Source organism: Danio rerio, chromosome 11, assembly GCF_052040795.2.
Source record: "Danio rerio strain M-AB ecotype USA chromosome 11, GRCz13ab, whole genome shotgun sequence".
Taxonomy (NCBI): domain Eukaryota; kingdom Metazoa; phylum Chordata; class Actinopteri; order Cypriniformes; family Danionidae; genus Danio; species Danio rerio.
This window is the reverse complement of record NC_141031.1, coordinates 43264327-43276932: the sequence shown is the minus strand read 5'-3', so window position 1 is coordinate 43276932 and position 12606 is coordinate 43264327. Positions and strand designations below refer to the sequence as shown.

The 12606-nt window shown below is 37.1% G+C and overlaps 1 protein-coding gene across 1 annotated transcript in view; it reads right to left on the bottom strand.

Annotated features, from left to right (window-relative positions):
- Positions 1-12606, bottom strand: part of per3 (period circadian clock 3) — a gene marked incomplete at its 3' end in the record, with an annotated part of 76442 nt that overhangs the window by 24738 nt on the left and 39098 nt on the right. The window contains 6 exon segments of the mRNA NM_131584.3: positions 1556-1706; positions 2241-2427; positions 4371-4563; positions 6446-7116; positions 9392-9658; positions 9840-10025. Coding sequence (NP_571659.3) covers positions 1556-1706; positions 2241-2427; positions 4371-4563; positions 6446-7116; positions 9392-9658; positions 9840-10025 — 1655 coding nt within the window.

Genomic DNA, 12606 nt, shown 5'->3' with positions numbered 1-12606 from the left:
AACCGCATGCTCCACACACAGAAGCATGCGGTTTAGTTCGCGCTTTTACGAGCAACACATGTTTACAACTAAAAAGGGGGCGGTAAATAATGGAATAAGCGTTTATCTCGATTAATGGTTTTTCATAATCGTTAGAGGCCAAAATCGAAATCTGATTTTCGATTAATAGCACAGCCCTAACTGACACTGTTTCAATTTACTAGAACTTTTATGTTAAAGGTGCAGTAGGTGATTGTCTTCAGAAACATTTGTTGTTGATCTGGTTGAAAGTCTCTTCACAGTCCAATAGTAATGATTAAAGTAAATGATCTGAATGTGTTTATTTGTATTTTTATATTCTGGGTAAAGCATAAAACTAAAAAATGTTCATCCAATTAAATAGTCGGACCAACATCTCCCATAATTCCGATAAGCAGCTCAGACTGTCTGTCAGCACATGTAGATTCCGACTTCTGCGCATCTGTTCATGCAGATCCGCCATTAGCGCGTGCCCGTCTGCATCACAAACACATGCGCGTGAGCGCGCTGCGGGCCGCTCGCAGATGCCGAGTCGGAGCCAGAGGCAACGAGGGACAGCCGAGGCCAGGCCGATTACTGTAAAGCCAGGCACGAGTATAATTCGCCCTAAAAGCGGTCGCGCGGTCACGAGACGGACCGGGAGAAATGAAATGCGGAATTGAAACTTTTAAAATCCTGAATCAATATTGGAGTTACTTTAACACGCTGGAAGAAGGACGACACTATGGCTGAAGTATTACTGTTAGATAGGTAATGTTCTGTTTTAAAACTATTTTAGTCAGGCTAAGCTTATGTTAGTTAGTGTTCTGTTATGAATGACTTATATGCACAGACGTGTTGATCAGCCACTGAAATCTCCTGTTGAAAGATTGATGTGATTATTTTCAGTTTCATAAGGTCCTTTGACAGCATCTATAATGTAGATTTATATTTAGTTTAACAACAAAACACCAGTAAACAGCGCTATTCTGCCTAACCTGCTTTACTGAGCTGAAGTTGCTTTTATATTCACATTGGGTCATTTTTGAACAATGACAGCCTTCCTATACTGTTTACCGCTACTCTGAATATTCGCTCTAATATAGCATGTAAGTGTGGCTAAGTAATAAATGTAATTCCTGCATGGCGCTGGGACTAACTAACTGGCGAATGACATGAACTAGTGGGTTGTTTGTCGGCTGTTGTGACGCGGTGCGCGCTCGCGATTTCAGGGGGTGTGGCTTTGACTGGCAGTCCCTCCCCGCCGTCCAAAGATAATATGCTAAGCTGTTAGCATTTTGGCAGGTCACCTACTGCACCTTTAAGCTGCTTTGACACAGTCTGCATTGTAAAAGCGCTAGAGAAATAAACATGACTTGAATAATCTTAATATAATCTGATAATTATATATCCAATCCTTTCAAATCCATTTGATGTAATACTCAAAAAATCTGCGCATTTTGATCAGTTTTCCGTGAGGTATCAGCTAGGGTATTTGAGTCAGTATCATATAATATGCTTGTCCAGGTGATTGTGGTGTGAATGCAGTGTTGTGGACCTGTGTGTTGATCTCCTGCGGGACGGTGTTCTGCTGGATCCAGGGATGAACCTCGGCCAGCTCCTTCTTCTGGTCCGAAGTGAACCAAGGCTGCATGGGCTGCATCAGAATCAGTTTTTCTCGATCCTCCTGAAGAACCTGAGCCTGATCCCTGCATGGAGATCCACACACAGAAGACAAATCAGCCCAGTGGTCTCAACACCACACCACTGTTATGTTAACGTCTAAATACTGCTAATGCGAACTCAATCTTTTTTCTGTCAAGCTATTTAAGAGGGTTTCAATAGCTGCTTTTCCAGCTAGACCATAGACTTCCATTCATTCACAGCAGACCTGGAGCTGGAACTCATGGTGCAATCGCTTGCTTTATCAACGGCTAATCATCTTGTTTTGTTATCCTGCTGCTTTTCGCATGTGTTGTATGTCAGAACTTCACTCAAACTCCAGTGTGAGTGCAGCTTTTGGCCTGACAGTGGAAATGCTGCTATGCCATACCTGCCATCACCTACCTGAGGTCTGACGACACAATGATATATTTAAAGCAGAACTACCTCAGCGAGAGGCAGGTGGCGCTCTCTTTTAATCCTGTGGAGAGAGATGCTGAACGTGACTGACTCAGGCTGGTCATAGAAATGATCCCGGGACAGAGAGAGAGAGAGAGAGACGGCAGGAGAGTGTCTGATACCTGGAGCTGATCTGGTAGGTTAACATGACGGGTTCGGGCGTCTGCTTGATCATGCTCCACAGAGGGTCGTCCACATGTTTCTTGAAGCCGCTTCGCTCTCGTTCCTGGGCCTCGGCGGATTTGCGTGCTTTCCGGGACGTGTCTGAGGAATCGTTGCTGGCGAAATACTTGCTGCTGTTGCTGCTGCCTGTGAACCAGGCATGCCATGGGTCAGTTTGATGAAGAAAACACTGCGGTTTTATAAATAACTCAAAATATATAAAGACATCACAGAAAGAGTACAACATTAATTGTTTAAATTGTAAATAATAATAAAAAAAACATTCTCATTGGAGCACATTCTTCAAGAAATTACTTAAAAAGCAACAACAATATATACACTTAAACTACACAATAATTATATACAATTAAACTATATACTGCTCAGAAAATTAAGGGAAAACAAAACCTTGTGTTGTATAAGTGTTTGAGCAGCATATTAATAATTCAAAAATGATTAATAAAACTGCCAATATCCTTTTTTACAAATAATTATAAATATATCTTAATATTATTTCACCTACATATTTTATTGATACAATAATCCTACTGCTAATAACAGTAAGAACAACCCAACTGGACTCTAAACTTTCTAACAACTTATTCTAAATATATTATTATTATTATTACTAATATTTTACCCCAAAAATTTATAATAATAATAAAAAAATAATAATAATAAAAGCTTGAATTTTTATTTTAATTATAAACACAGTTAAAGTCAGAATTATCCCCCCCCCCCTTTTTTTTTTAATTATTGCCAAAATGATGTTTAACAGAGCAAGGACATTTTCACAGGATGTCTGATAATATTTTTTCTTCTGGAGAAAGTCTTATTTAATTTTATTTTGGCTAGAATAAAAGCAGTTTAAAAAACAAAAAGCGATAGTCTACAAGAACAAATCATCATTATACAATAACTTGCCTAATTACTCTAACCTGCCTAGTTAACCTAATTAACCTAGTTAAGCCTTTAAATGTCACTTTAAGCTGTATAGAAGTGTCTTGAAAAATATCTAGTCAAATATTATTTACTGTCATCATGGCAAAGATAAAATAAATCAGTTATTAGAGATAATTTATTAAAACTATTATGATTAGAAATGTGCTGAAAAAATCTGCTCTGCGTTTAACAGAAATTGGGCGAAAAAAATAAACAGCGGGGCTAATAATTCTCACTTAAATATATATATTTGACCTGAATACCAAAAAGTTTAAATAACTTCAGATGATGTCATGAAACTAAATACACCATTTAAGCTTTACCATTTTAAAATCACTCTTTATTTGTTTTCCTACTTCCATTTATTACTTGTGACATACATTAACAAATAAAAGATTATTTTAAGAGCACATTTTTAAAGGAAATACTTAAGTAACAATGTGTAAAGATAACAGATGTCACAAGTAAAAAACACACTGATAATATGAAATAATTTGGGTGAGTAAATGATGACATGACTTTTTGTAATAAAATAATCAATAATGCTTTACATCAAGTATTTAGAATTTATATATACTTTAGCTATATATTATTACTCACTTAAATACTGTAACAATAATCTATTCTATTCTATAATCTAATACAAAATCTATTAAATCCATACTTTTTTACTAACAAAATTATTATAAATATACTTTAACATTTTTATATATTAATATTTTGATAATATATACTTTTACTTAAATGTTTAAGTTATACTAAATAATAATAATAATAATAACAACAACAATCTAACTAGACTCTACATTTTTTATTAAACCTTTTATTTGACATATTTAAAATTTTATTTAATATTTAAAATACATATTTTAATATTTCGCTTTATATGATGTCATACATCTCAATTTTATCATTTCAAATCACTCTTTTATTTTTTTCTATGTTTGTGACATTTAATATGAAAGCCTGAGTGAATTTTTTACTTTCGCAGTGTATGTCTGTATACAATAAATGAAGATGAGAGTTTATTTGCACTGAATTTCCATTCAAATATTCATGTAAGATTAATATGGCGTGTCTAATGACTTAATAATGAAATGTGCTAATGTGTGCAATAATGAAGATATAGCGAGTGAGGTGAACCGCACCAGTGTGGCTGGTAGACGTCCCGTTTGAGCCTAGTCCTGATCCAGAGCCCAGGGATCCTCCAGACTCTCCGGAGCCACTTCCTGAGGCATTGGAGCCGGTGCCGGAGCGAGCGTCTTCCTGCAGCAGCTGATCCAGCATCTCACTGGAGGACGAGTGAGCGTCCTGATGACCACACTCACTCCGAGCATCATCCTGAAAACACACACACACACACACACACACACACACACACACACACACACACACACACACACACACACACACACACACACACACACACACACACACACACACACACACACACACACAAACACACAAACACACACACACAATCACATTTAGCTTAATACCAGCTCAATCAGTTTAGCATCACACTCCACTCAACTCCACTACACAACTAATTATAACTTCTCTCTTAAGACCTTCACGTTTTAACAATAATTCATAAAACAATAATGTAATCTTTCAAACTACCTTTATTATTTCACATTAAAATATTACGGTTTACTAATTTATACAAGAATTTAAGTACTTTAAAATCCTAATTTTACAAACCACAACATTTTAACCAAATTTGATATATATTTCTCCTCTTTTTAAAGATTTTATTGAATATTTTTCCACATTTAAATCTGTGCTTACTCATTTTTGGACCATTATCACGCACGCACACATGCATGCACATAATTTAATAAAGATAACAATAATAATAATCATCATCATCATCAATATCAAGTAACATTTTATTGATGTTTTTTGATATTGATGATGATGATGATGATGATTATTATTATTGTTATCATGTTATTATTATTATTGTTATTATGTTATAAAATATTACATTTAAATATTTTACAAATATGTCACTTAAAGATTTTAATTGTTGTGATAAAACTTAATATAACGATATGAGAGAGAGATCACATCACCTGTGCGCGCAAGTATTCATCCTCTCATAAGGTATTCACCTGCTTTTGCTCGCGAGAACACAGTTATTTTTGTCAGTCATGCTGCTTCTCGATTTAAGATCACATTTGAACACAAATTGAGCCATCCTTATTGTTGAACCCTGCTATAAGCTTTAAAACTACAATGTAAGAATTATTTCCAACCTGCCAAAGTGGCTAGTGGGAGCGGCTGTCCAACCCGCCAAAGCTGAAATCTACCTGCATTTGGCGAGTGTTAATGTAAAGCCCTATATATATATATATATATATATACATATATATATATATATATATATATATAGAGAGAGAGAGAGAGAGAGAGATAATAACTTTGAGTCACAATAACTTTGAGTCCCAGTCAAACAATGAGAAACTGCCCATCCTATTGGGAGAGTGTGTGCGCTGCTGTGTGTTAGCAGCTCAGTTTGTGCACTCCTGCCACCGTCTGAGGAACCCACAATGATCCGCTCCACTGTCTCCAACACACAACTGGCACTCTTTACTTGTGGACTTACTGTGGATATTATTGGCATCACTTTTATCCTGTTTCACAAATTACCATTAATCTATTTTTATTAAACGTTGTAGTTTTACTGATATATTGTTATTTTTATTAATCTATTTTTATTTTTTATATTTCTTTTCTTTATTTCTATATTATATTTTATGTTCATATTTGTTTGCACTACTGCCCTTTTTGCACTGTCTTGTCTGTACGCAGCGACGCTGCACTGCTTTGGCAATACGAATGTACAGTTATTTGTCATGCCAATAAAGCACCTCAAATGTGAAATGTGAGAGAGAGAGAAATATATATATATATATATATATATATATATATATATATATATATATATATATATATATATATAAATATATGGATAAGTTGGCGGTTCATTCCGCTGTGGCAACCCCAGATTAATAAAGGAACGAAGCCAAAAAGAAAATGAATGAATTGAATTGAATTGAATTGAGAGAGAGAGAGAGAGAGAGAGAGAGAGAGAGAGAGAGCGAGAGAAAGAGAGCGACAGAGAGAGAGAGATAATCTAAAGAGATTGCATCTAAACATTTAATTTCTTAAATGCATCATAAAAATATTAAACAGAAACTGGACTTGGGGGTCTCACCGTTTTGGCTGGGTGTTCCTGCAGACTGTCAGCATTAGTGGAGGTCTGTGCTTCGCTGGGTTTGGTCAGCTCCTCCTGCAGCAGATTGAGCTGGATGGGGGAACTGGAGCGAGAGCTGGAGAACAGCGCAGTGGGCTGAGCTGCATCCAGATCCTCCCCAAACCACGGCTCAGGGATAGAGTCCGGCTCTGCTGGCACCCCGACTCCAGCAGACTCCAGGTTATGACCCTGCAACGGAGCCTCAGCAGGCATAGGGGTTCCAGGCGGGACGAAGCCGCCTATGTTATAGGGAACCACCCCTGGTGCCGCCATAGGAAAATACATGCCATTGTTCGGGGGGTACATGGGGAAGCTGGGAAGCAGGACCACCATCATGGGTGTCATTGGCTGGAGGTTCTGGACTCCTGGATCAGGCTGGAGCATGACGGGCTGCTGATCCGCACCTATGATGTTGAAGTATGGGGGTGTTTGCATGGGCACTGCCATGGGTGGCACAAAGCCGATGTTGGATGGCGGAGGCTGAGAGGACTCTGAGGACGGCCAGGAGGAGTGAGGCGCCGCTGTGGGTCCTGGAAGAGACCAGTAGTTGCCCGGCTGAGAGCATTCATAGCTGTCGGACGAATCCTCTGGTTTGGGACGCTTGTGTTTATTTGGTTGACGAACAACATCCCCTGAGAGCAGATGGAAAAGAGGGTTTAACACCAGATATAGAGGCTGCTGATGGGTTTTAATATGATGAGATGTTGATGTTGTCACAAACTTTAAGCACTATATTTAATATATAAGTACTAAGAGATTTATTTATTTATTCATTAATTTTTTTTGTGTTTAGCAGTATAGCCTAGTTAAAAACTAGCCACATAATGTAACGGTTGTATATATTTTATTACATTATTATTATTATTATTATTATTATTAATTGGCACATCATTAAAACATATTAAATATTTGTAAATTAAATATTATTACTTGATGTACTAAAACAATATAGAAAAAAATAATTAATAAAATCTTGATATATAAAAAAAATGATAATATAAATATATAATATAAAGTATATAAAATAATATATTTATAAATAACAAAATATATTTTCCATATATAATTTCCATATATAATATAATATAACATAACTTGTATTCGTTTAATTGTCTGAAAAATAATTATCTTTGAACCAAATTTTCTTTTTGTAGAGTTAAATAAAATACATAACATAATAAATAATTTATTATAATTAAGATAATAAAAATATATAATATATAAAAGTAATGTTGGCGCAATAACCTAGTGGTAAGCGCTGACATATGGTGCAGTAGCACTTCAGGGCAAGTTTGAATCCCGGCTCGATGACATTTCCTATCCCTACCCCCTCTCTCTCCTACTTTGCTTGCTGTCTGAAATACTGTTCTATCCACTTTATAAAGGCCAAAAATAAATCCTAAAAAAATATAATAATTAATTAGTTTTAAAAAAAGTATATATATATATATATATATATATATATATATATATATATATATATATATATATATATATATATATAAATAAAAAAATAAAAGAGCTTTTTACACCAGACGTCTACAGAGGGTGTTGAGGGTCTTAATATGAACTTTACATACTGTAATTGAATTAAAATTGCTAATGCTCATAGATTAGTTTAATCATTCATTCTATATTTTTGTGAACTATTTATTTTAGTGGCCGTGGTATTTTTTTGTGTTTAGCAGTATAGCTAAGTTAATACTGGCCCAATAACTTAAAGGCTGTATGTAGTTTAATATATATTAAAATGATTAAATATTTCTAAATATCAATCAGTTTTAGAAGTACTAAAACGATATCCAGAATAAAATATTTTATAAATCTTGCCATATTAAACAACAAATAATCAATTAAATAATCAATAACAAGAAAAAAACAAAACTAAATTTTATTAATGAAATTTTCTCTAATAGAGTTAAATAAAATACATAACATAATAAATTATTTATAATTATCAATATAATAATGTCACATATAAAAAGTGAATAAAATAATAATATAAATAAACAAATCATATGATTAAATCATAAAAAAATTATTATACACACTCTAGGAAATTAGGAAGGTAATGCTGACTCGCAAGGGAGTATCAGTCAGTCAAAACAAATGGAGTGTCAGTCAAAACGCCTGAACGAAAAAGATCCATTTCGTTGGGTTTTATTCCCTAAAGCAGGTCGCACACCAGAAGCGCCGCTCGGTGGCGCGCCGCGCAGCGCCATGCATTTTAGAATTCTAAACATAGGTTTCTATCAGGACACACACACCGGCGCCGCAAGTCGGCGGCTGTCGGCGGCGCCCGACCATGGCTCAGGACGCAGTTTATTTTTAAGCCGTGCCACAGAGCGCCATCTGATTAGTTTCATGTTAAATATCATTCGAATGTGCGCGTCTGGTGTGTGATACTTTAAACTGTCATGTACGCGCCCTGTCGCGGCGCTGAGCGGCGCTTCTGGTGTGCGACCTGCTTAAGGCTAGTTCATAACTCTCCACATGGTATCAGACTAATGTATTTGCATGCAGCCACAACACCATATGAGGGGCCAAGAGCGGTGAAAGTTAAGAGCATACTGCTACTCTGAAGCCACATTACTTTTAAGGGGCTGATGATTAGGCTGATAAGGTGCAGCTGTGAACCATGTGGTAGGCCTTCAATGAGTGCATCAGAGAGGTTCAACAAACAGTGGGCAGGGCTTCAGGGAGCATGTCACAGAGATTTTCTACACACACTTTATACTACCATCTTTATCCTACATTACAGATAATATTCACTGTTATTTCAAACGACCACCTCTTTTTCTTTTAACAACATAATAAAAACATAAACATATAAAATGTGCATTTCAGAAATCCCTTTGGCTGCTTTAATCACTGTTATCCAAAGTAAGAAACAGATAATAAACACACCTCTGTGATGTGAATGTGCATTGCTGCTGTTGTCCTGCTGCAGGTACGAGCTGTATGGACTCTGCAGGATCCGATGGCGGAATCGGTCCACGAACTGCTGCTCCTCCTTCTGTGTGTGAGCCGACAGCACCTCTTTGGTCAGTCCCAGCACCAGCAGCTCCTCTTGAGACGTGGAGGCGGAGCCAGAATCAGGGGCGGGGCTAGCAGGAGCAGGGGCGGAGTCGGCTGGCTCACTGCCCATCGGAGCGTCTTCTAATGCAGTGACTTCTGGAGCAGAGAAACAAGAGAATTCAGTTCAACATCTTCAGGCAGGGTTCATACACATGTTTACTACTAAATTGCAGGGACTTTTTCAAGACTTCCAAGTAACACGCCACCCTTGTTGTCGCCAAACAACTAGCACAGACGACACCCATGGGTTGTGGTGTAAAGGAAGCCTGAGACTCACCGGACTCAGGCTGTGGGACGTGGACGATGGTGCTGCTGTAGCTGCATTGACTGGTCACGGACACCACACTCATGGCCTCAGTGGATATAGTGATGTCTGTTAGTGGAGCTCCGACCACCGCTGCTGTCGTGGCTGAACCTGCAGACACCTGACTGTCCAGAGCTCGAGCGGCGTCCAGAGCAGCGTCTGCACCACAAACAATGGCACTATATCACTTACGATAACAATGTCGCTTTTAACTACATCAAATAATCATGACAATTTGCTGAAGCTGGTATCACGTGTTATCACAACATTGACCTACGCTGCAAAAAAAGGGTTAATATGTATGACAAAAAAAATGTGCATTGCTTTTTGTAAATACATGTTCAGAGTAAACAAATGCCTCAACCAAATTACGAATTTGGGACCAATTCGCTTGTTAAGTCTGACATCACGCAAAGCAGCTTCGGGATCCAATCGCTTTATTAAACTGTACAAGAGACTCAATAAACCATACTAAAAACATTGACTAAGTGCTGCTGTCTGGTTCTCGAATCTGATTGGCTAATAGCCGAGAGATATTAAAGCAATATCGGCACTTGTGCAGCCTGTTCACCCTTGTGTATTACTCATAGACTGTAAAATATATGGACGTAGTATCCGTGACGTCACCCATAGGTTTCTAAAGAGTGCAAAAGAAGCCACAATTAGGCGTGGCCAACCGTCGCCATTTTGTTCGCGCGTCATCACACCCACGGCCAAAACCAAATAAGGGCAAAGAGGCGGAGAGTGAGCGGAGCTACAGACACCTGCTGGCATTTAGCTTGGACCTGGTTCAGACACACTTTACTTTGGGAGAACGCTTAATACTATATCACCTGCGACTCGTTTGTATTCTGACCACTTGTGCTTGGTTGTACACTATATCAATAAAGTGTTTAGACTTTTAAAAACACTGCTGTAATACATTGAGCCACTAAACATTGTTCTTATGACGTTTTAAACAGGAGGAAAACGCAAATTACTTCCAAACACTTCAGATATAGTCTGTGATAGTTAATGTAAGACTATTGATGAAATCCAGCATAACACTGCATGACAACGCTTCAGATGACTGTTCTAGAGCCTACAGCTAATCAATCTGACAGATTCTGAAGTGCATTACAGCTCTAAATATAAATATAACCGATAAATGATCTTAAATAAAACAAATACATGTATAGAGATGGTATATAAGTATATAACTTTACTCACATGTGAAACGGAGGCCATGTGAATGGTTTGTGAGCACAATTAACTGCACTAAGCATGCCATGCCATATGATAATTTTAGGAAACAAGTCCAAAAGGCAGTTGACTGTGTAAAGCCACATAAAAGAACACAGAAATACGATAAATATGCCGAGTTCAGTGGCTAATCTGCCGGATTCAGCTGAGGTGACGTGACGGCGACCAACGAGACCTAGCTGTCACTCAAGTGGCCACGCCCTTAATTATGCAAACTTAATATAGCCTAATATAAAGGAAACAGATGAGTTCACCCCCCTCACAGTTGTCATGAAGGGTAATATTAGCTGTATTAACCAAAATCTTTTTTTGTACCAGGCTGTAAACACCTTTTTTTCTGCTGTAAAGTCGGCCATTCTAACAGTGGGCTCAATTGAAATTTGCTCTGTTTTGGAGCCAGGAGCGGCCACGACTAGCAGAATTTTTAGCTTTTTAGGCGAGAATGTAGTTGTTTAGATTGCAACTATGCAGTTGATTTATAAGGATAGAGCCTATTTTAAAATGTTCATAATTTTGGAGATTCAGCACTTTGGCGGCAATTAGCCTATCATTAAGCAGAGCAAGGACAGCTGACGTTCTGCCACGAAATGGCGACAGAGAACGCATAATCAGTCCTTAGAGGACAAAAACTCAGTGAACTTTCTAACTACAGCTGATCAAATCATTATTAAACTGGTAAGCGACGTTCTAAGTCTATCTCTCTTTTGTATATTGTAGTGCTGTATTCATACTATAGTAATCTGTATTTACACCATAGTAATTCAAACACTAGTTCTAAAGTGATGCTTGTGAAGTAGCAACAGTTTCTGCTGTTCTGACGTCAGCTGCAGATGTGTATGAACGGTGCAAGAAAGTAGTTTCTAGTACAAAAGGGTTTTTAAACTCTTCGTGCTTGATTTTCTTTTTTAAATACTCGATTATGGCGTTGAACTGTTGTCTAAAAGCAATATCACACTCGTAGCAGTGCGATATGCAGCCATATCGCACTGCTACAAGTGAGATATTACTCGTATATACACATCCATGCCTAATATCACAACGCCAGAAAGCAAATCATTTTTTAAAAATTGTAAAATATTGGTCCATAAGTCCAGAGATTGTTGCGTACACCACGATTTTATAAGAAATTCACTTTAAATGTGTGATACGATTAAAGAAGTGGTTATAAATTAATATTTTCTTAATTCAAATGAGCAGCGACTTGGAAACAGTATTTCAGACGTCACTGAATAAACACAATTAAGTCTCATCCACATTGAGAAAATCCTGACTTTTCACAATGACCATGTTAATATTAGCTAAAAACAACAGTATTTTATTAGCTATTAACTCCATTTGATAAAATGATGACAACTTGTAATCAGATTATGTCTACGATTTGAAAGCATTAACAGGCAATAACAAATAAATTAACATTACATAAGATTACTAAAAGGTTTTGTAGTTTAGGTAAATAAACTAATGTTAACTACTGGAGCTCACAATGTTACTGTGGATC